Source organism: Hyaena hyaena, unplaced genomic scaffold (assembly GCF_003009895.1).
Source record: "Hyaena hyaena isolate Hyena2069 unplaced genomic scaffold, ASM300989v1 scaffold_164, whole genome shotgun sequence".
NCBI classification, from domain to species: domain Eukaryota; kingdom Metazoa; phylum Chordata; class Mammalia; order Carnivora; family Hyaenidae; genus Hyaena; species Hyaena hyaena.
In genome coordinates this window covers 43,294-68,147 of record NW_024080796.1, presented here as the reverse complement: position 1 = coordinate 68,147, position 24,854 = coordinate 43,294, and the positions used below count along the sequence as shown (strand labels likewise).

The window sequence follows — 24,854 nt, the reverse complement described above, 5'->3', positions numbered from 1 at the left end:
CTCGCTTCCAAACGAAACGAGGAGTAAGCCAAGCTCCTCCACGTCTCCCCCACTTCCCCGCCAGAGGAGAGAAGGAGCGTGATAAAGTGCCGATGTGGTCACAGCAGTTCAACAGTACTTTCTGTTTTTCCACCTTAAGCCCCAGTGGGGACTGAAGTGAGGGACGAAGAAAAAGAATTTTTTCAGAAGACCCCAGTGGCCGCTGGAGGCCCCTGAAAGACTGAAATCAGAGATTACATTTCTCTCTGCAGGAGTGATGACCCCTCTTCTCCCCTCACTATGAACTCAACACAACACCTACCTAGCGTTTTTGCTACACATGCCAGAGAACAACTTAGCACTCTGAGTCTAATTAAGTGCTGACCAAATCCCATTTTTTCCCTCAGATTTTCTCTTGGATGATAGTTGTGTCTTAAATAGAAGTGAATTTTAAAAATATTTTATACCTTATTGAAAAATAAGTTTAGACATCTATATTCTTTGGGGGAGAAAAATGAGATGAAGAGGAGTTCTGGAGCTATTGACATGATAGTCAAAGAAATGAAAAATAGTAACGCTCTGGACTTAAACAAGAGCACACACCCTGTAAGTTCACTCACACAGAGGCAAGTTAAGAACACCAAACAGGAATCCAGAAAAAAACAACACAAACTTTCTGTGGAGAGTTAAAACATCTCCTTGTAAGTTTTTTAGGTAGTTATCTCTTGGCAGTTGCTACTCTACTGGGCACAGGAGAGTCTCAATTCTGGTTTTGTTGAACGATTATCCAAAGTTCTGCTTTCTAAGACGGAGTCCCTACCTCACTCATCTTTGTATCCCTAGCACTGAGCACAGCGGCTCTTCAATCAATGCCTGTTGACTAGAACGAGATTTGAATTTTGTTCAGAACAAGCCCGGGCAGCCACAGAGAGCATTTATTTCCAAGGAATTTCACAAGGGAAAGGATGCAGTGTGGCACTAGGCAGTCTCCTTAACCTCTCTGAAACATGGCCAGCAGATTTCTGTCTTAATTTGTAAGTTGTGGCCAGAGCCGGCCGGTGAGGTTCCAGGCCAGAGCAGCCCCGGGATGAACCAGAACAGGGCTCTCTTCCAGAGGCGAGAGGCAGAGTTACGTTTGCTCAGGTTATTACCCAGGTGGATCATTTCCCACAGGCTTTTCTGCCATGACAAGACTACGGGGTTAGTGCTGCTTCCTTTCAGGGGCCTGGCACAGGCTTGACTTTACTTCTAAGCACAGAGGTCGATGTGAAACAAGGGACTACCCAGAGGAGACGCAGCCAAGGGATAAGGAACAGAGGTTCTGAAACAGACAGACCTGCCTTCCTATTCTGGCTCAACCACCAACCAGTTCTGTGGCCTTGAGCAAATTACTTAACATTTCAAAGCCCTGGTTTCTGTATCTGTAAAGTGAAGATAATATCGCCTGCCTCTCAGACTTGTTGGGAGAATAAAATTAATGGGACAATTTATTAGAATATTAGCACACCTAGCACACACCCAGTCAATGCAGCTCTTTTTATGCAAAGCCTGGCTTGTCACCATTTTGCAACTGTGATTTTATACGAGGTATCTAATTTTTCCAGTGCCTCAGCTTTCTCACATCGAAACGGGTGCTGAGAAACCACGCTCGGAGGCAAAGTCAGTAGGAGACCTTTACTCATACGAACTGAAACGAGAGGAAGGCTAATGGGGCGGTCTTCAAAATTACATATGAGCCCACGCTAAAACCTGACGGCAGGACCAGTCAGCATGGCGGCCTCTATCCTAGGAGGCTGTTTGGACGGGGACGTCCATGATGAGGGTGGCTTCAGTGAACGAACAGCTGAGAGAAGGTAAGTTCAAATCCTGACACGCGTTATCTTGGGCAAACCGCCATATTCGATCCATGATCCTACTTACCTTCAAGTCAGCATTCACTCAGAAACACCCCAAACCAAATTGTTAGGGCTGACATATCTAGCAAGCACTAATTTGTTCCGGTTTCTATCAGATATACTAATAAAAAAATATGATTTTCTTCCTCAGACAGTGAGGACTTTAGAATAAATCTTATAAACAACCACACAAGGCAGAGACCCCTTAAAATCGATGATAACAGTGTCAGAATTGGACAGGACTTATTAAAGGCATAGAGTCTGATTTCCCCCAATTTTAAAAACAAACAACGGAGCCTCGTGACGGTTAAATAGTTCACCCCAAGCCACAGAGCAACTGAGTGACAGCCAGGGTTGAACCCTGGCCTCCTGACCCCCAAGTCCAAGATTCTTTCTGAGGCTACTCTAAACTTCATGCTTTATTGTTTGTTTCTCCCCACAGAGCCCAAGCATGCGGCACTCACAGAAAAATCGCCAATAAATACTTGCTGAAGTGATCTACAAATTCTACAACTTTCTTCTTTCAACCTAATGCTGTATTTCAATCCCAAAAGATCCCAATCATGGCTAAATAGCAAGCGCCACTTGGAAAAGCCTTTAGAGGAGTTTACAAAGCGTTTTTGAAATCCTAATCTAACTTGCTCGCAACAGTATACAAAAGGTTCTGCTGTACCCATTTCAGGAATAAGGAAACCGAGGCCAGATGTTAAATGACTTGGCCAAGGTTATCCTGCTGGTCGTATATTGCTGGAGCTGGCGTCTGAACTCACATATCTGGATCCAAACCCTATGCCGTTGCACTTCATTAGCCTAAGACTAACGAATTCTGACCCACAACTGTTACTGCCATCCTTTCTCCTGGTCCTTTCGACTGAAAAAAAAAAGAGAGTTACTCCACAAGGCATTTCATGTCAATTTAAAAAACGTGGGCTGACCCAACCTTAGAAAACTGTTCAGGTGTAAGAACATCCTCCGCCCAACCCAGACCCTTACTTCCTTCCACAAAGCGAAGACTTCAGGCTCAGCTCCTGAGACCAGAAGGGCACTTACATTTACTGCATACAAGGTTTTAAAGACCAGCCTAGGAAATGGCTACATTTTTTTTTTCTTTTTTACCCCCTTGCTAAAGACATCTTCAACCATTGTTTGTGTCAGAGGGGGGAAGGAAAGAGGTCACTTCGGTGAGCCTTAGCAGCATGGGGCTGTGACATAACCTCTCGGGCCTCCATGTAGGTCAGGGATGGGCGAAGCCACAGAGCATCACGGCCAGAGATGCTCCAAGCCTCCTTGCCGGCTGCTCCTGGGAGCGGTTAAAGATAGACATGGCGGCAGCTAATGGCGGGGGTGGGAGGAAGGGAGAGGCGCAGAGGCTGTGAAGGAAGGTGCGGGGGGGACGGATATAATCCAGCATACAGAAACCTGTCAGGATGGGATTTATTTTTGTTCTGTGAGGGAGTATAATAGGGCTTTGCCTGTACTCTCAATAGCTGTTTTGAAGTGAACCCGGCTGGTATGTCTTTAATTTGTCATTTCATTATGAAACTGTTTCCCTTCCAAGAAGCCTTCAAGTCAGGAAGCTCTGTCTGCCCACACAGGAAATTCCTTTGCTTCAACTTCCCCAAAAAGGAAATTTCCCTCAGAAGTGAGCCCAGCATATGCCTCTGAGCAGAGCTGTTTCAAGAAACTTTGGCAGCTGAGTCCCCAAAACACCCCTGGCTTTTCTGCTGCTGGGGGGATGCGGGGACAAACAGTTCGGGGCTCGCCCCACAGGGCTGGGGACCCCACCCTGGCTCGCCCCTTCCTCCCTCTTCTTCATTCCCCAGCGCCCTCGCCCCCCTCCGTCCTGTCCCGCGTCGCAGCAAGAGCTCGACCTCTCCAGGAGACATTAAGCACCCGCCATTTTCACTAAGAAGCGGGGCTTGTGGAGACTCACCCACGGAGCACAGGCAGACACACTCACAGACACGCACCCCACGCTCATCCGACGGTGCTGCACCACTGAAGCACCTCTTCCTTCCTTCCTTCCTTCCTTCCTTCCTTCCTTCCTTCCTTCCTTCCTTCCTTCCTTCCTTCTTTCTTTCTTTCTTTCTTTCTTTCTTTCTTTCTTTCACTTAAAATTTTATTAATTTGAATAGACTCTGAAAATCAGGACAACTTGGTTGGCGTGCGGGGGCGGGGACGGGTAGCAGAGAGAGGGTGTCTGGTCTGCTCTTACTCTAAACATTTTATTTTTATGTTTCCCACATCCTACCCGCGCTTTTTTTCCCCATAAATCTCACTCGTTACCCTCAGTGCTTACACAAAGAGGGCCCCGAGCTGCGCTTCCACAGCTGCCCTGACTCACCTGAGGCCCGAATTATTTTCCCACAAAAAGCAGTACCTACTGTGTGTCAGGTACTGTTCTGGGGACTGGGGATGAAATAGTTAAAACAACAACAACAGGCAAAAAACCCTGTCTTCATGGAACTTGGATATTTAAACAAAAATCAGATCTGGTCACCAAGATGAGGCTGTATTATTAGGGCGTAAGGTCCCCCCCCCCGCCTTTGCCTGAAACCAGAATAGTGATTCTCTCACACACCCGACACCCAAACAGGAGGTTTACAAGGACACGGGAGCGAAACACGCACTCGTGTTCCCTCTCAGCCCCACACACCGACCTGAGACCTGTCACAGAAAGACTACGGTGTTTCAGATGAAGAAGGTACAAGAAAATAAAGGAGCCCACTAGAGCTTCTAAAGCACGTCCATTACCATATCCTCTTTTCTCAAGGGTGGTGGAGTTTTTTTCTACATAAACTTCCCCTAGTGCAGATGTTAAGTAAAACATGGAAGGGGAGAAATATCTACAGCCACAGCCTGGTAAAAACTAATCCCTCAGACATATTGTGAATGACGAAGTGGGTGAGCACCCGGAGCAGCTGTGAAGTGAAGAATAATATATAGTACTTTATGAAGCTTCTTAGCAGCGAGGCATTAGCAGGAAACTGCATTAAGTTTTTAATTTTCCATCTGAAATCACTTCATTAAAAAAAAAAAAAAAAACCATGTTGTGAACGGGAAACTACACAGAGACCTAAAGCACCAAAAGAGGGAGTGGTATTGAACTTCAAACTGTAAAGCAGGCGGTACGACAAAGAGAGACACAGATAGATGAGGAACTAAGACAGCCCTGGATTTTCACCCTGCAATTAGATTGCATTAGAACGCAGAGCGATAGAATCTGATCTTATTACACTATTCAAGTGCCAGCGCTCTGTAAGGGATATTGTTTACCAGGAAACAGAGCGATATTTAAGGGCCTCGCGAGAATCCTATAGCACTGAAATCTGAATAGATTAACCCTGAGGCTGGGGGTTGTGGTAGATATTTTCCGTGGAGTGGATTTGTAGTTTTATTTTTAGTTATTCTTTTTTTTTTTTTTTTTTTTCCCTAAACTTTACGAGGTTTTAACCACACGGCTGAATCTCTTAGGGGGACCCAACATCATTTTTCATGTTTTCAGAGAGAAGGGTGTAGGAAACAGGCCTGTGGCTTGTATTGGGAGGGAACGTGTGGAGGGGAGCCTGAGGAACCTGCTTTGCCAACTACCAGCTCTGTGACTCTGGCCAAGTTCCTTAACCTCTTTAAACCCGACTTTTCATCAGTGAAGTGGGGATAATAAAACTCAGCCCATAGGACTGTCACGAGGATTAAATGATATAATACATGTGAAAAGTGCCTTCCACAAATACTCAATAAATGGTGGTTATTACTCCACGCAGAGAGCTGTGAAGGATCTTTCTCCCAAATTCCACACACCCACTCCTCAAATAAGCCACTCACCTCTGGCTAGCACCTTTAAATTCTCCGCAAGTCAAGATTTTCCTGACCACTCCAACTTGAGACTCGGAGTAACGTGAGGTCCCTCATGATATCAGCGTGGTCTTGGTATTACAATCAAACATACAGTCACTTCAGAGTTAAAGGCATTTGGGTGAAGACTGACTGAAAGACTTAAGGCTTCAGATCCAAAGTTCACTCCTCCTCTCCAGGCAATGAAGATGACTTGCACATTTTCCAGTTGACCATGTGCCAGAGAAGATCCAACTTGGTTCGGTCAATACCAATGCTGCAAATGCCTTGACACCAGCAGCCAGGCCTGGTAAATATCGGATTACTCATCTTCATCTCAGAGGTCCGAGGTCACAATGTTTTGTCTGAATCAAGGGGCCTGGATTTTCCATCTAATTTTACATCAGTCTTCTCCACGGAGAAGGCCAGCCCGAGGCAAAAGTGTGGAGTTTCTCCCAACTCCACTCCCTCCCTTGACTTTATCCATGCTGGCCATGGTTCTTCTATTTTAAAGGATTCAAGAGGTTTGATACACTAATTTTCATTAAGTTATCAATGAAACTTAAGGTATTAATTATCTCTATCCAAAGTACTGGCAGCTAACCTAACAACCAACCGTTAAAAAGGAGAGCTAGGTAGGAATAATGCCCAATCCAAAAGGAATGTATCTTAACAATGGGACTTCAGACATCATGGCGGTTCATCGTGCGAGAGACCTAAGTTCGGGACACTCTTAAATCACTGTACCTGGGTGACCGCAGACCCGGCGAAAGCATAACACTGGCTCTGTTCACAAACCGCTATAAGCCCTCTGTCCTGCTCCATAGTCGTGCTTTCTGGACAGTAAGCGTTCCGAAGCCAGCCACTCTCTGAATCTCAATCCTCCTTTAGCAAATGAAAAAGTACAAGACGGAGGCTGCTACACAGCTAAATGTACAATGCCAGAGCTACAAAATCCAGCTGTATTCCATCCCCTTCTTTCCCTGGATCGCTTTGAGTAATAGGAATCATCACAGGAGTCTTGTGAAGCAAACATCTGTAGGTACAGCTATGAGACAATATGAACCACACACACACACACACACACACACACTTAGATTCGTCTGAAGGGAAATTTTTCTTTGCCTAAGAACCAAAAGAAAAAAAATTTTTTTTCCTTTGACAAGGTCCAAACAAATTTTCCATCTGTTTAGATTTTCGTGGGTCTCTGAAGTCCCTCTCAGCCGATCAGAGAATTAAAGAGTAGTTTCAAAGGACGTTTATAACCCACGGCTCTCAAGTGAGGAATCTCTCTCAGGGAATCTCTGCTTTTGTGTTTCTAAAAAAACCTTTAAATAAAATCCCAGATAGCCGGGCAGCTTTGTGATTCCTGGCCAGGCTGTTAAGGGCAGCGAGAGTGCCACACAACACATTTGACGCAGGGTTGTCAACAGGGAGAAGAGAACTCTCTGCGTAGGGCGGGGATTTTGTGAGGCGGCTTCCCCACCACCTCGCGCCCAGAAGTGCAAAGAGTAAGTGTGGGAGGCAGAACCAAGCGAACGACAGTGTGGAAGAAATTAGAACGAAAAAGAAAGGAAAGTGTTTTCTCCCTCACTTGGTTCATCTGTAGTAGGAAAATATGCCCAAGACAGAGGAACCTTCCAGCCCATCAGAATAACAGGTTTGTGAACTTGCCACTGCCTCTGGGCTACTTCCTCAAGCAAGGCACAGGAGGGGCAAGGAGAAAGAGTAATTCTGTTTCCTCAAGAGGGTTGGCACCAAGTCATCTGCTCACATTTATTTCTCTACAATGAGTTCCTGACGTTGGTGACCTGAGAGCTACTTCAGAAGGCAAAAGAAAACCACCCCTCGGCTCTGTTCACAAGTCACTGCTGCTCTGGGCAGTTCTTTTCTCCCTAATCCCATACCCCTTTGTCACAGCCCGTGGCAACGAGTAGATGATGTGAGTAACTGATTCAGGGCCCCTATTTAGAAAGAGTTTCTTGGGTGTGAGTTTTCGTGCCCATGGGACGGCAGACGTGTCACAGATTCTCTCTGCTGGCTGGGGCGGATGGAAATGTACTTTAAAGCTCAGCATCAAAGCCTTCACTTTAGAAGCTGAAAGCCTTCATTCCCTTGCCAACTGTGCTCTCCCCTCTTATAATTAATTAATGCGGTATTAATTGTGCATGTGCTATGGGGCCAGCTGAAGAGGATCCTGTGGCCCTATCCGTGCAGATCAGCTGGCTTTGCAAAGCGGGAAACCCAGTGGACATCGGCAGAGGGAGGAAAATACATGTTGTCATTTTTATGCATTACGGGAAAAGGCAAACGTGCCTCGAGGTGCAGAGGGGATTCCCACAAATCGTGCAGTTGGGGTCAAGGAGGTAGTTACCAGAAGCCACACCTGTGCATAATGCCCTGGGCAAAGAGCCAACTCACAGATACTTCTCAGGTCTGCAAGAATTAGGAAGCAGGCCTGCGATCAGAGAGAAGGTTCCTGGGACCGGGTGTAAGGTGCGAGTGGCCACAACAGCCCTCAGAAAAATCTGCAAGGTCGAGGAACTACCTCCATACCTGACCTTAATCATCAGGGAAGCATCCAATTGCATCAGGTATTGAACTGCCGTAGCTCCTTGCGAGAGGGCATCCTCACAAACTAAAGTAGAGGGTAATAATCTCCTGTATCCTTGAAATACCGTCATCTGAACTAAAACTTGATGTTGAGTGCTGAGATCAAGTGAATGACCATGATGCTTAGCATTTATAGATAATGCTCCACTGCTAACATCCCTTATTATTTCTCTTCTGGAATTAGAGAACAAATAGAATGTGTGAGCTGTGACGGACCCACGGAATCCTGTACTCAGACTACTTTGCTTTATGTACGAGGAAGCTACAGGTTGGGAGAGAGAATGGATTGTCTGGAATCACCCCACCAGCCGGCATGCAGGGGCCAACACTCAGACAAATGCGCTCCCTGCTCTATTACCCTCTGGCGGAATTTGCTGGAACATAACCCATGCTGGTAAACTGAGGCACCAAAATGTCAGACCCTTTTTCTGAAGCATGTCAGACTACCATAAAGTATGAGGAATGAAATGCTTTCATTTGTGAACCCAATAATACAATCTCCGTTCGAGCACATCATCTTTCTTGCTGTTTACTAATCCTCTGAGAGGCAGATCGTCTCTTTTTCAAGGAAGGGAGACTGTGGACAACAGGATTGTTTTACTTCATTGAATTTTGCTTCTAACACTCCAGAATTTATACAGGTACCTGAAAATAAAACAGTCTGCAGAGAGGACTGAATTTGAAAATTTTTTCTTCCTCTATGTTCACAAGGTAATTTAGTTCGTGTCGCTCATTTATCCCTCTGGCTTTCCTGGTCTCTTGTTTATAAAAATTCTGCTTAAATTAAAACAAAAAAGAAGCCAGCAACCTGTTAGCTTGGATTTTCTCCTAACCAATGGCCTCTAACCACGACTTCTATCAGCTCCTGATGAAGAAGCAGCACAGTGACGTAGCAAAAAGCCTAAATTGGGGTATTCAATCTGGATTCAAATCACGGCTCTGTCACCTTCTCTCTGTGTGACCACTGGCAAGTGATTTACCACTCTGAGCCTCAGATACGGATACAGACACAAATACATCTTCCTTGTAGTGTTAGAGATTATTCAGGATAACATATATAAAGGTCTTGGCACACAGAAAGTGCTCAATAAACAGCAGTGACGATGATTACTTATTACGCACATTATTGCAACAGAGATTTCTGTGGAGTGGCATCCTTTAAAAAAAAAAAACTTTTTCAATGTTTATTTATTTTTGAGAGACAGAGTGCGAGCAGGGGAGGTGCAGAGAAAGAGAGAGACACACAGAATCTGAAGCAGGCTCCAGGCTCTGAGCTGTCAAGCACAGAGCCTGACGTGGGGCTTGAATTCACGGATCGCGAGATACTGACCTGAGCCGAAGTAGGACGCTTAACTGAACTGAGCCACCCAGGCATCCCTAGAGTGGCATCTTATATACAGCTGATCTCAGGAATGGCTCCTAGGAAATGGCACAGTTCTGGCAAACTGGCAAGTGGGTATGACAGCAAAAAGGACACTCATTCACCAAGATAAGCCACTCCTAGAAAACACACGGTAGTTGAATCCTAATATTGTTACTTCTAAAGTGGAGGTAGATAGACTGCCTGATACTGCTGCAATTTTTCTTCAGCTATTACTATTCCACACCCTTCAAGACTCATCTGGGTGCCTTTTGTTTTCTTCTCTTAATGCTTGTTACAAACCTCCACCCTCCTCAGTGAACCATGGTCGCTAATGCCACCACCCCCAAAGTAGAGAATTCAGCCCCAGTGAACTGGTGAAGTCAAATGTTCCCCGCACAGCCCTACACGGACTAGACTTTGCCTCCAATGCATCTAATCTGCATCTACCACACATCCACAGCTCTTTCTCCGGTACCTATATCTGCAATCTGCATTTCTATTACTGAAATCTTGGAGCTCCATTTGAGGCTATTTCTATCCATGATCTAGAGGAAACAGAAATAGAGTCTAATTTCAAAGGAATGGAGTTTAATCCACCTGCCCAAGATGGAAGCAGTAACTATCAGGGCAGGGTAACTAATTATTCTTGGGAATTTACAGTCTGCATGTGACCAGAGACAGGGCCAGTTTATATCTCTAAAATCCTACTCTCCCTTCCTTCAGACGGGACCAGAAGAGAGAAACCCCAGAACACACATGGAGGGTTCAGGCAACTGAACAAGAATCTTCCTATGACATCAGTGAAATCAGTAACATCCGAAGGTCCTTGGTAACTTTCACCTCTGGAAAAACATAAAGATGAGGCAATCAAAGCCATTTCTGTCAGAAATTTCAAGAGTCTAAGCTACTGATAAGATGCAACTTAGGCACAGAGCAAAATGGGAGAAAATATCTGTTATTTGAGAATGGAAACTTCATCATATTTGTATAGATTCAGCCCCATCAGTGCTTTGTGATAATGGAGAGGATGTTCAGGAGTCACCTATGAGAGCCATTTCAAGCCAACGTCACATTGAATCTTCATCATGCCTGTCAGCAAGGATTGTGTGACAATAGATGAAGTTGGCCATGGACCTCAATGGACAGGGGCCCTAATATGCCAAGAGAGAGACCACAGAGGTTCTGACGGTTGGAAAATCCCAGGGGAGACCATTGAAAGGAGACAGAAGAAATGGGAATATCTTTTATCTCCCATTGTTCAAGTCACTACTCGGAGAACTGACTGGTCCTCATCGGCTCTTAAGTTTAAATGGCTATCTCGCTTGTCTGTCATACTCTTTCAATACTGGGTCTAGAACAGTGCCGGGCATCTCTGGGCTCACGCAAATAGCCCACAAAACCAGGCAGGGATCACCAACTGCCAACAGCTTCCAAACGTCAACTTCAGAATTCCAAGGACAGAGAGAGCCCTCCCTTCCCCACCCCCCCCACCCCCAGGTTCACGGGCACTTTGTCAGAGCTTCTGCCGGAGGAACTGCCTTAAATGTACAAGGAGCGCACGGCATGAAATGCAAAGTGAAAGAAAAGGTCAATAGACCTCTGGGTTATATATTTTTTTTAAAGAAAGACATCTATAAATAGCTGCATTTATTGAAGCTGCTTCCTTATCAGGAAGCACGGAGCTAGGAATTAACGTCTGCCTGCATCGGAAATTCTTTCAGACAGCGAGCCCAAAAAGGAAATTTCCCTTCCAAAGCATCCTGGCTGTTCGGTTGTGAGCTGGTTTTTTTTTTTTTTTTTCTCTTCAAGCTGTTTGAAACAGCTAAGCAGGGCCCCTGATACAGCCACACGTGCTGCTGGAAAAGGAGAAAGCCTTCAAGCATCTGAATGTGAATGGTGAAGGCACCCAAAGGAAGGCTTACAGGGAAACAAGATATAAAATGCTGGTGGCTGGCCATCTTCGTTAGAAGTCCTTATTGCTTTGTCAGATTCTGACTTTGAACTAAATCTCCCCCCCACCCCGCCCCGTGTCCTTGCCTCAACTCTGCTGGTGATGTCACGACACGTCACAGGCAGCTGCGTGAGGCGAGGCCATTTTTGGAATCCTGATAACGGCAAAGGACACGGGAGGCCTTGCTGGGTTTTAGAAGAAGGGTAAGGGCGGGCCACAGAAGGAGACCTACAGATTTGGGCAAGGCCAGTGAAGAAAACCATCCCAGACAGACGTGCAGATAGGGTGTGGGTAGGAGAGCACAACTGAGCTCCTAGAAATCAGAGACGTTAGAAAATAAAGCCGACTTCCAGTGTAACTGATGGAACTCAGTCTCGATGCTATACAGGCAGAACTCAGGGGCCTTTCTTCAGTGAAACAAACAAGGACATACATGCTTCTCTTTGCCCTTAAAAATGAGGAAGCCACCTCCTAAACAGGCTGTTTACCAGCTTTGGGAACTGAAATAGACCCTTGTGAGTTACTGGCCACCGTTTGGCGGGCACCATGCTAGGTGCTCCCTTAAGTTAGCTCTGATCTTTACGGGAAACCCTCATGGTCAGGTGCAGTAGAAACTTGAGTTTTAGGTTAAATCATCTCTAACAGAGACAGGCAGCCCTGGAACCCAAGCCCACTCAGTTCTTTCCTGACTTGAACCCAAGTCCTTTCGATTGCCATGCCTTTTCCTTTGGAAACGCCAAAAAGGCAGCGAGACCTGTTCCCAGGAGGCCATTCCTGGTGAAATGCCAGGGAATGTGGGGATGTGGTCGGGCCCCACTCCTGGAGCTGGCCCTCTGAGGCCTTCACAGCCAGCTCTGTTGCAGACAGTAGCGGAACGTCAATCTGAGCTCACAAGAGAGTGACGAGGGAGGAACAGGAGAGATGGGTGGGGCAAGACGGAAGTGAATTATCCACAGTAACGGCCTCTGGTTCCTGGTGGAAGCCACCGTGTTGAGGTTCAGTGCAAATTGATGGTCAAGTGCATTACCAGAGCCCAAGTGCTCCCAGTCCCCCGCACCCACGGCCGCCCAGACTCCAATAGTCAGCAGTGTCTCCACTTTTAGGTCCACAAGACTCCATCATCCCGTGCTCTCCTAAGAAGCCTAACTGGTGACTTCCAAGGTAGACATCACGTTCGGCTCCTCATAGGCTGTGTGAATCTGAAAGATTTGGTGGAGCCTCCTGAGCCACAGTCAGCCCATCCATAAAACAGAATCTGTAACACCTACTTCAAAGGCTGTTGCCTGATTAAATGAGATAATATATATGAGCACATGCCGTCGCTCCTAACAATATAAAATACTAACTACGATTACCTTTAATTCCCATTTTTGCCTCTTCTTGGGGAATAAAATTAACTTGCAAGTGTATAAAATTGTGGGCTGCTCCAGCTAATTAGAAAAGAGAGGCAGTACATCTCTTCGCACTATCGTGGTTCTAATATAGCCTTGCTCACCACGTGACTGTCTTCAATTCAGTTACTGTGCTGAGAAGGCAAAAATCACGAAGTGGGTGAGCAACGAGGTAACGTTTCCAAAGGCAGGCATTAAATTAAATTATTAAACACACAAGTAGGAGTAGTAATGTAAGAATTTTGAAAGATTCACAAGGAAAGGAAGTAGAGCCAAGGGACTATTTCTGGTGTTCCGATTCTAGAAAACTCTGAGCGGCTATTATGGCTATTTATTAACCTGCAACATCATAAACCGTAACCCTATTAAAAATGATGAATGAGTCCTCAGTTCCGATTTTTAAATACCAACTCGCGGGGAGATTAGAAGGCCCAACTGGCACTGTGAAACTGTGCAAAGTCTTTGGGCAGAGAGCGTCACGTCAACCTGTGATTAGATGGGATTATAACCACTAAATCCAAAATGATCGTGCAAAAGGGGATTTAACGTAAAAACAAGACACTTAGTGATTTAAATTCTGCCGATGAATCTGAAGCACGCTTACTGTAATCCGATGGGCAGCCCCGGACATCACTGCTTGAGGCTGAGTGGTTCACACAGTGGGCACCACCTCATGGGGCACCTCTGGCCCCCCCGCAACACCCATGCTCCCCCAGAAACTCAGAAAAAGGCGGTCTTTGGGCAGACAAATGAGAAAATGTCTCCCCTTCACCCCAGGAGGTCCCTTGTGAAAATGAGGCGATAGCCTTCACTGCTTAGAGAATAGATAGCGAGCTCCTCCAGCCACTCTCTGGGGCCTTCAGTCCTTTCTGGGTTTTCAAGGAACAACGAGAGGCTTAGGCTCCCTTTAAGGAGTAGAGCTTTGTGTGTCTTTCAGCTGACCTGGTATAATTGCTGTACTTCAGCTCTTCTACCCTCAAGCTTAAAAATTAAGTCAGTATCCTCTGTGGAAGGACAGGGGGGAAGAAAAAGAAGAAGAAGAAGGCCTTTCCATCTTGTCAATAAACATACCTATGTTTGCTCTCCTAGCAGAACAGGAAGGTTCCAGGAACCTGTGTTGGCAGCCACAAGCCTGCACACGTGAGCTGTGGGGAGGCCAGGCCAGGCCAGTGCGGGGCGGGCCCTTCTCCCCTTTGCTCGCCCCCTTCCTAGGCCCAGACCACCGCACCTGGACCCGTCAGGTCCTCTTTACTCGCCATTTAACACTTTGCTCCATTTACCACTTTGTTTTTATCACAGGCCAGTAGAAGGAAAGGCATTACTTTCTACTTCCCAACAGCTTGCTAATTTGTATACAGCTCTAGTTTGCAGAACAAGATGGCGAGAACCCCTCCTATGCGAATCTTAAACATGATCACCCCTACCCTCCCTCCAACTAGGAAAGGCTGTATCTTGACTTAAGTATGAAAAGAGAAAAAGAAAGAGTTAAGACAGGCGGTTTATCTGGAGATCCATGAGGATAAATGGTGAAAAGAAGCTACTCTGACGCATACCAGTCTGGTGAGTATCCCTTTAAAACAAGCAGCTAAAAATGCTTTCAACCTCGCAATACCATAAATGTCCTGCTGCTGCCTTGGCTTCCAGATTCTTCCCCGTACTTTCCATGAGCATTCCATTGGGAATTGTCTGGAATCCCAGATTAAAACAGCAAGAACCCAATTCCCTTGTTAGAATATTTATTTTCTTTTAGGTTTGGAAACCCAGCTGGGATGCGTCTTCAAGGACATGGCGTAGCCTCGACCAACCTAGGGGCTACACGAGAGGTTTCTCAAACAGCCCAACGTGCAGCTGAATCCTGGAACAGGCGAGCAGGGCAGGCGGCTCAGCCTCATGTGGAAAGCCCCAGCTGAGGACAAACAACAAAAGCCTGGGAACCTCCATTTTCAGAGGATTCACTCCAGATGTCAGAACCAACGGGGCTCATGCAGATCACCCAGAAGCCTTTGAGAGTCAGCCTGCCAGACAGAAGGCATCGCCCTGACCTGAATCCATATTCTAACAACTGAATACGTTCTAAAGTCAGCAGTAACGGGCTACAATGCTATATATGATAATCCTAGATATGCTAATATATGTGGAGGGTCTGTCCATCCCTCCATCCACCCATCCGAGGGAGATAAGCAAACTATCCCACCATTCATTGACCGGTGAGAAGATTCCAGCCATACACCATTCCAGCCACTACAGCTACACCGGTGAATACTGGCTAAGCGTCAACCCTGAATTCATCCATCTATCCAAGGCATACTTACACACTTACACAGTGGCACAGTAGGTAAGAGCCTGGCTCTGGGGTCAGGCGGGACTGAGTCTGAATCCCGATTCTCTCTCTCTCTTCCTAACTGTGTGGCTTTGGCAGGTTACGTATTCTCTAATCCCTAAATTCCTTGCGTGTGACATGGACACAAATCCATGCTGGAAGAATGAAATGAAACAATTTACATAAAGGACTTCACACAGTGCCGGGTCCGGGGTAATCCCCCGACAAATATTAGCTATTACGATCGTGTGGAAGCGCAGGGAGCAGTCGGCAGTCCAGCTGTGGCCTGGGAGGCAACCGTCTTCCCCAGAAGAGTGTTGGCATAGAAAATACAGTTCTGAGTAGGCAGAATGCCTCTTTAAATGAGATCCTGATACTGTAAAGGTAAGAGGGCCAGGAGACAGTCTCTTGACCCACTGCAATCGTGTATCGTAGGAAAACTGAGTATTGTAAGGACTGACTCACAATCAAACAGCTGGTTCAACAGCAGAACTAATTAAGAATTAAGGTCCCCTAGTTTGGTGTGTTTCTTGGCTGGTTTTTGCCATGGTCACTACTTTTGGGGAGACGGTCCCGGGTGGTAAAAGAGCTTCCAAAACTAAAGGCATCCAGAGGCAAACCAAGAGTTAGGGCCTTCTTGGGCCAGATGTCTCAAAAGAAAGGGATGAAAGGCTATGAAAGAAATCTCAGCCTGTTTGGGATCAAAGTTCACATATTTCTTTTTCTGTGTACTAGACGTGAAGCTCTATAAGGGCAAGGAGTTTGGCGGGCTGTGTTCATTTCTGTATCCCGGGCATCGAGAAGAGTGCCTGGCGCAGCGCAGTGTTGAATAAACAAAATGAACGAGGTTAGACGGTAGGAGTGCTCTGCACGGCATAATCAAGCATGCTCGACTGGGAAGCGAATATTCCTGAAGTGGATATGCTACTGGTCACAGGACAGCTTCTGGAGGAAAAGAGATTATGACCTGCCTGTGGTTTCTTTTCCAGTCCTGTCTGCTCTACTGGGGCCACGATGCTCTAGGTAATGGAGGACAAGGGTGCCCACAGCCATGAGCCTGGCCCCACTATGGTCCCAATCTCATCTTGTGGAGGAGACGGCAGGGTGGAGCTGTGCCCTTTACCTCTGCCCACGTGGAGCTGGAATATGCCGCCTGTAACTTGTGGCGACTCTGTAGACAGTGTGGGACACAGCAAGCTGGAGGAGGGGACGGACTGTCGTGGCCCTCAAGTCCTCGCCCGAAGCCCATCAGGCATCCTCACTGGAGGAGGAGGAAGAGCCAGCCAGACTCCCCCGCGACTTCCCAGCAACCCAGTCAGTCACCCGATTCCCGGTTCCCTGATTTATCGCAGGGACAGGGAAGAGAAGCCCGCACCCTCTTCTCCTTCTGTTCTCCCCTTTCAGTGAGCAACCTTCTGGCTTCCGAGGAGAGACGGGAACAAGAGGCGGTGAATATCCCGGGGAGCGTCACCAGGCCAGGGAAAGGCGGCAGGCACAACCGCGCGCGCTGCCACTCAAGTCGCAGGAATCAGCTAGGGAAGGGCCAAGGTGACCCCCGTACTCCGTACCACCTGGACTTGCGCCCCGAGGACGATACGCAAGCCAGAGAGCCTGGCGTTTTCTTGGACACTGCGATCAGGGTGGGAATCAGGTGCCTCGCTCTCCCCGGCTGCCCCATCGCACTGTACCCTCGAGAGGCTGGGTGGCAGCGCAGGAAAGGAAGACGAAAAGGAAATGACAGGTGTCGGCTGCTTTGGAGACGGGCCCCAGCCGCACACGTGCGCTGGCGCTGAGCCTCTGCGACGCTGCAGATCGATGGCGGGAGAGGCAAGGGGCAGAGGTGACCTGAGACAGAAAGGTTGGAGAGACGACAAAGGCTGCAGCCGGGAAGGCAATGCAGGTGCAAGAAAAGCAGGAGAGGGGAGCAAACGGAAGGATGGAGGGAAAGGCCAAATGAAGGAAAGAAAAGCAGCCAGCAAACAAAACAAAACAAAAAACAAAACAAAAACGAAAACAAAAACAGGCTGGGAGGCCCTCCGTATAAAGAAAGGAAGAGCAACACAGCCTAAAATCAAACAGGGAGAGCATCTGACTCAGAAAGTGCCCCAAATGTAGGGCCTGCGAAAAGATGAAAACGAGCGGCCACGCGTGAACTCAAGAAGAGAGACAAACTTTCCCAAAACGTTCACTTTCAGATCTCAGGAGATGTAGCTGACCTTGCTCTACGGTGCGCATTTCCAGAGTCGGGGGTAACAGGTCAGAAAGGGACAGGGGTCTCAAGCTTTTCAAAGCCGTCAATGGGGTGGTGAATGGCGGGGGGAGGGGGCGGCGGGGGTGAAAGAAGACTGTGACGTTCCCACGGCGGACCCCAAGAGGGAGGCCAATGTCCTGCCTGAAGCCCCGCCCCCGCGCCGGCAACCATTCCGCTCCCAGCCGCTCTGTCCTCCGGCCCACCCCCGCGCGCATGCGCGCCAACACTCACGCAGGTGTGCGGGCAGGCGGATCGAGTCGTCCTCCATCCTGAGCGCTCGGGGCACTGGAACATGAAGTGGAGTCGAGGAAGCGTAACTTGGCACCGGGCTCTCGGGAGGTGTATATGACACTCGTTCCTGCTGTTAAAAAGAAGGGCAGGAAGAGGGGAGGGGGAAGAAGACCATGAACGCTTGGAACTGACTTCGGTGTGAAAACAGCCAGAGGGGTGGGGAGCAAACGGGGCAGAGGGCATTGAGCATGGCAGCAACCAGGCTTCGCATCACTGCTGCTCGCCCTCCAGACACTCCAGACAGTTAGTGGTCTTTCAGATCTCCAGCATTAGGGCTTTACAACGAGGTTGTGGAAAGGCTTAACCTAGGGCTTCTTTGGACTCGGGTCAATGGGTATCCATTTCCCCTCCCCGCTGTACTAGAGGTTTTTTCAAGTGAAGAGGGCAGACAAGGTGGAGGAAATGAAACAGTATGTCCAAGAGAATGGCTTTAAAGACTACTCTCAAAAATTACTTGTCCAAGTCACATAATTGATGTCACCCATACATTAAAACCACGTTTCCTCTTCTCTGGCAATATCCCCAGCTTCTAATGCAAATATGATTCTGTACTCAGATCCAAGAAGAGGTGAGCTCGAAGTGATGGCTTGGAAATTCTAGATTTAGCGAATAAATCTGCAAGCACGGTTTTTCTATGGTCGGTCTATCTCATTATAAACCAAAAATATCCAGGGTTTAATTTTTTCCTTCGTAGCAGGGACATATCTGCGACATTCACAGCGTCTCCTCGTCCCTTCGTTCTCCATCTTAAGAGCGCGCTCCTTTCCTTCTAAAGTATTTCAGAGCTCATTCAAGAACTGTCTGCATTTGAGGAAAGCGCTGTCTAATTGAAGGTACTTATTCAACTGACAACTGCGGATCCACTGTTTAAATTCAAACAGGCAGTGTTTGTTAGATCACTTAAAACAACTGGGTGGGATGGGATGGGAAGGATTATTACTAGCTTCAAGTGCAAACACGGCAAATAATGGCAAGGAACCAACCATTACGTTCATCTAGACCAGCAGCACAATTTGCATCTCAGATCTATATACCAACTACTTTGACTTAAAGTCCATACATAAATAAACATAACTTCCGTCAGTTTCTGTGGTTCAACTGGGCAAAGCAAAGTGGGACATACGAGGTCCAAAAATAAGTTGGGGGGGAAGATGAGGAAGATGTCATTACGAAGACAAAAATCAGGAGCCAAAGGAAAATCACAGATGAAAATAAAGTAAAGTGGGGTGTTTATGTTTTAGAAAGACAGCTCTCTAACATTTTGTATTTCATCAAATGTGCAAAGGGAAGTGGGGGGGGTGTCCCCCTGGCTGTATAACCAAATTAAAGCTTCTCTTCTGCTCAGAGCCTGGAAAGTTTGGTGGTTGTGGTAGGAAGTTTCAATTTTAAATGAATATATACATATTTCTGTAATTTCCGAAATGGAATCACTGTGCCTTCCCTGAGGCATCCTCTGCAAGCAACTAAGGCATTTAGAATAGTTCTGTTTAAACATACATCCTAAAGTTTCCTGGTGAATTTCTTAATTAAAGGCAGGCGTATACATACTAGATTTCACTTCTATATCAATCGTGATGTCCTGTGAAAGGTCACCCAGAGGCAAAGCCTTCAGCTTCACTTTTCTTGAACTTTGTCAATCACACCTATTTTGAGCAACTCTAGCTTCAGGAAGAGTTATAAGTTTGGGGGGTTTGGTTTGGGGTTTGGCGGGTGAAAGAGTCAAAGGCATCAACACACCTTTGGGAAACACACAATCTGTTTAGGGGGTTTTCAAAGTGAGATAGGCTTTTGAAGCATTTTAAATGCAGTCTGTTCTTCTAGTTTAACACACTTCAACCCTCGAAAAAAAAAAAAAAAACCCAGTCCCAGTATGTCTAGATATCTTATCTGCCGTTAACTTTATTCCCAGAAATAGCTTTGTTTTGTTAGGGTTTTTGCAGAAGTGAAACTGTTGATGAAGAAAACATTGTGCAGCCAAAGAGTTTTCAAATGGCATGGCACGAGTGCGAGAAAAAAAAAAAAAAGAAAAGGCAGCATTTCATAACATGACTATCTCTTAGAGCAAGGAGAAACTCTCCAGATCCCACAACTGGTCCCTGTGAGTGAGAGGCCACGTCATCCCAGCTCCCTCACCCTTCACCAAATCCTTCAAAGTCAAAAAGGGGAGAAACCCAGCCCTCAAAGCAGATTTTACTTGGTTTCTTGGGAAATCTACCTCTAGCGTACTGATAAGAGTCAAGTTAGGTACCGCCTTTAAAATGTATGTATTCTGATTGGCTAAATTATCAACTGTACCTTCTCAGGAGGGAGCCCCTGGTGTGTGTGCACATCTGCGTGGTCACCTATCCTTACTGCTATACTGAAAAGCCACACTTCAGTGCCTGCCCTGGGATTTTATGACACGCCCCATGTCCAAACAATTCTAGATGGAGACAGCTTCTGGACTCTCATTCCAGATGATGGTTTCTACTCAGCAATATTGCAACACCCTAAGTGTGGGACGGGAAGCTCTTTTAAAAGGTTCAACGAAGAGATTTGTCAGTATCAGAAGAAAGAGTACTTGACCAGGAAGGGGGGCAGGGGTTGAAGCAAAATGCACTTCTAGGGCCTTGAGCAGTTCGCTAGCAGCCATTACACCCCTACCCTGACCCTGAGGTCAGCAGCCAGTAGAGCCCTGAAGGGACCCAAGAAAGGACATCGCCCAGTATGTGGGCTTCTTTCCTAACAGAACAAAACACACACCTGGAAACCCCACATGGCAGGCTTTGTCTCTCTTTTTGTTAATTTCTAGGGCAACTCACACAGTTCACATTTTTTCATCTATTCCTACAACCATGCACTTAACATCTACAAGGCATAACCAGCACACTACTAGCAATTAGAAATAGGAAACAAACACCACAATGTCAGATGGAGACATCTAGACGGAGAGGCTTAAGGAAACTAAAACACCCAATTTCTCAAATAAAGGAGACCTATTTCCTCATAACTGCCTCTGTGGGCCGACCCCAACAAAGAGGAGGGAGCACCCGCGTACAGCTCAGTCACCTCAAAAGCAAATTGTCAGTCGGGTGAAAACCAGAGGTGTTTTATTTTAACATTACAGACGGGATAACGATTTTCCCCCAGAGGATTATAACCACTGTTCTAATTAAATTAAAATGCTACAGAGAGTGATATTAATGCATTCAAGTGTTGTAGGGGATAAAATGAATACAACATTAATGCATTTGTGTTGACGGGGGTCAACGATGTGACTGAAAAGGCCGTGATGTGGTTACATTATTGTTTAGGTGCTAAAAAAAAATAAATAAAATGTGCTGCTCTCAAATGTGCAGACACAACCTATCAAACCAACCTGCAGAACAAAAGGGAAGGATTGCCATTTCTAAGACCAATTGTAATACCTAAGGGGGGGGGGGGGACAGGGGACAGCACAAAGCTCTGAAAAGAGAAAATAAGCCTAAAAGTAGTTTTAGGCAAGGGATGAAATGTAAATTTCACCAACCATTATAGAAAGCTTTTTCTTCTTCTTCTTCTTCTTTTTTTAATTTAAATGGAATATGGAGTAAGGTTGTTGGAAGCATTTAACTACCGAAACCAAAATGAGGTCTATTCCCTGTCCTCCGCCCTCCCCCAAACCATGAAGGGCCAATGAAGGGTACCCACTGGATTCTGCTCATTTTTAAATCAAGTGCTTAGGGAACGTGTGACTAGCACGTAAAATAAGCTTAAACATTTTATGCTCCATAGGAGAATGGGATGTCCCCTCCCCTCTCCCATCCCTCTGCCCCCACCACAAATGCATATTACAGAACAGAAAAGTCAAAAAATGAATATTCTTTTTTTTTTTTTTTTTTTTTTTATTTCTAGGAGAGAGAGAGAGACAGCGTGAGCAGGGGAGGGTCAGAGAGAGAGGGAGTCACAGACTGAAACAGGCTCCAGGCTCTGAGCTGGCAGTCAGCACAGAGCCCGACGCGGGGGCCCGAACCCACGAACCGCGAGATCATGACCTAAGCGAAAGTCGGACGCTTAACCGACTAAGCCACCCAGGCGCCCCTAAAAAAAATGAATATTCTTATCACCAAAAAGGTCTTCCCTTTTCAAAATTGTTCAATGTAGAGCTTCTATAAATCACAGGGATCCCTTGGTGCATTTACACGTTTGTTTTTACACCATCAGTTCTTGAAAGACGCTGAAGGGCTGACACTCTTAGAGCCTATTGCTAATTAAATATTGACTTTCTGGAAATAAAGATAAAGCATTTCTGGAATTGACAAGAATAGAAACAAAGTTTGGTTGCACTTGGAAAAAGACGGTTTGCCGGGTGATTTTAAAGATTCCTCTAAGGCTGAGATGTCCCTGATTGAGGGACTGTTTCCAAAAATAGCCCCCATCCCCATTATGAATGCCAGATTACCCCAAAGATGGCTTCTGAGAGCCATGTATGTTCCTCTCAGAAGGAAGAGTGTCATGGAAACAGAGTGGTGACCATTTCTCCGGGAAATGCGGTAAAAAATTCTACAGCTGCCCTTTTCACCCTGTTGCACTATGATGTCCCGTCACTGCACTCTAACTGGCAACTCAGACAATGGAAGGCAGCAGGCACCAGAGATACGGTGGGCGCGCTGGTAACATCCCCTATTTTGAGGGAAGGATCACTTTTTCACCCTGCAGGTTTTTGGGAAAGCTGCCTGGAAAAGCCAACGCTTCTACTACAGTTCGTCTTCTATAGACTGAAGAGAAGAAATGTCTCCTGTGGGAAGTTTATTTACTGCAATTCACTAGCCTGAAGTCTGAGTACACAATTATTTAAGTACACTCTTCTGGCTGTGAAATGATTCAAGGCGGTGGCTATAGCTTGAATTAAATAAGTTTTCATGAACAAGCGCGATCTATACATCACCCAAGACCTGAACAAGGCAGAAACGGCAGCTGCACGGTTTTCGAGGTTTTGGGCGCCATGGATACAGACATGCACAAGAACCTGAACACACGCTCGAACGCCAGTTCCTTTCACTTGCAAAACTACGCTGAATATTTTGCTCGCCCCAACATTTAGCGAGATCAACTTCAAGAACTTGGGAAAAGATGCAGACACCAGGATACACCGTACCAACAGCCCCAGGCCATGCCATTTTTGGCATTTCCCCGGAAAAAAGCAGTATCCCTTAGGATCTGGGCTATACTTTGGGATCTGAGGTATTCAAACACCAACTCTAAGGTAGAAACCCAGCTCCATCAAATCGCAGCAGCAAAGGTGTGATGCTCTCTGTCCATCCCATAGAGGTTCCAGGAGACATCTAGACCAGCGGCCAGAGCAGCCCTTCCTCTTAGCATCCAGCCCCTCTCCTGAGCACCCCCTGGGTGCTGAGTCAGTAGATTTGTACCACCCAGTGGGTCTTTGGCTTTCAACGCACTTGCAGTAATCTCAGGGGTGGGTGTGGCATGGGAATACCCCGTGCAAATTAGAAGAGGTGGAACTATGCCCCTGCTCCTTCCTTGGTCACACAGATGCCCATTCAGCCACTGGAAGGGGGTGAGGGAGCGAGCGCCCGACGAGCCACACACACACACACTGATGGGGAGATCTTGCCGGGAGCCTGGCTTTACTGGTCTAAGAAGGGCTCCTTCTTTGGACACCTGAGAAGATGGATTCAGGACCTGAACTGTGCCAAGTCTACAACTGGAATAGGCCTCTTCCTCACCTTCCTGGCCTAAAATCAGAAGACAGAGTATCGTGTGTATCAATCAAACCCAATCTAGCCAAAACATCTTAAGCTCTCCTTTTGCCCAGAACTATGTTCGCTATGGACAGCGCGGTAAATAAAAAGAAGTATAAGTGATAGGCCCTGGAGTCAAATATTGCTGTGAAAGGTCATTAGGGTATTTTTCTCCCTATGATCACTACGAAATACTTCATCATCCCTCTAGCGTCCACTAGGAGCCAATGCCTGTACTAGGCATTATGAATTGTGCCACTATAAGTGCTAGACATTCCAGGATGGTCCTAACATTTAACATTCTGTATCACTTTATAGAATAAATACTTACACCCCTCAGAACATATGTGCCCATCTCAGCTGGAAGATATTCACCGCGACCATCAGGAAGGGGGGCTAGCACTCAAGGAGTACTTGCCATGGGCTTCCCACGAAGCCTTCACTTTGTTTCAGACTCACAATAACCCTGCGAAGGAGGGCGCGATCATGTCCATTCCACACGAGGAAGCTGACCTGAAGCTCACAGGGGTGAAGCAATCCATTCAAGTCCCTAGCTCATGAGGAGAAATAAGACATTGCATTTAAGGAGCACCGCCTGTCAACGGTGGCTTCAGAATTTATGGGGAATCCCAAGAGATAAGTCCAAGCTTGTACAGAATCATTGCAACTTGGGAATATGTCATTGCTTTGTGCCCTTGCTCCTCACAGAATTGCGTGGGGCTCCCGAGAATCACTCAACAGAGCCGCCTAAGCCAGGGTGCCGACTTTCTTAAGCCTATTGCTTATCCTGTTGGGAACACAGACGGAAGGCATAAACACATTTAGCTGAGCAAGGGACTAAATACGACGTATGAGAGAAGTTCTGGTGTGGCCTCAGAGTAGGGGTGGCCATTAGAATTCATCCAAGGACAGGTATTACCTGTGGGACACAATCAGCCGGGCCACCAGGGCATTTACAGGTTACTTGTGCATACAATGACTTCACCTGGTATAGAAATCTCACCTGAGATAATTTTTTTTTAATTAAAAAAATTTTTTTTATTTATTTTTGAGAGTCAGAGAGACAGCACGAGCAGGGGAGGGTCAGAGAGAGAGGAAGATATAGAATCCAAAGGCAGGCTCCAGGCTCTGAGCTGTCAGCACAGAGCCCGACGCGGGACTCGAACCCACGAGCCATGAGATCATGACCTGAGCCAAAGCTGGATGCTTAACCGACTGAGCCACCCAGGTGCCCCTCACCTGA

The 24,854-nt window shown here is 46.7% G+C and overlaps 1 protein-coding gene across 1 annotated transcript in view; it reads right to left on the bottom strand.

The window, feature by feature from the left end:
* ETV6 (ETS variant transcription factor 6) overlaps window positions 1–17,961 on the bottom strand; it is a gene marked incomplete at its 5' end in the record, with an annotated part of 152,518 nt that extends 134,557 nt beyond the window's left edge. The window contains one exon of the mRNA XM_039239962.1: window positions 17,829–17,961. Within this exon, the coding sequence (XP_039095893.1) occupies window positions 17,829–17,961 (133 nt within the window). The remainder of the gene's footprint in view (window positions 1–17,828) is intronic.
* Window positions 17,962–24,854: the final 6,893 nt, after the last annotated feature.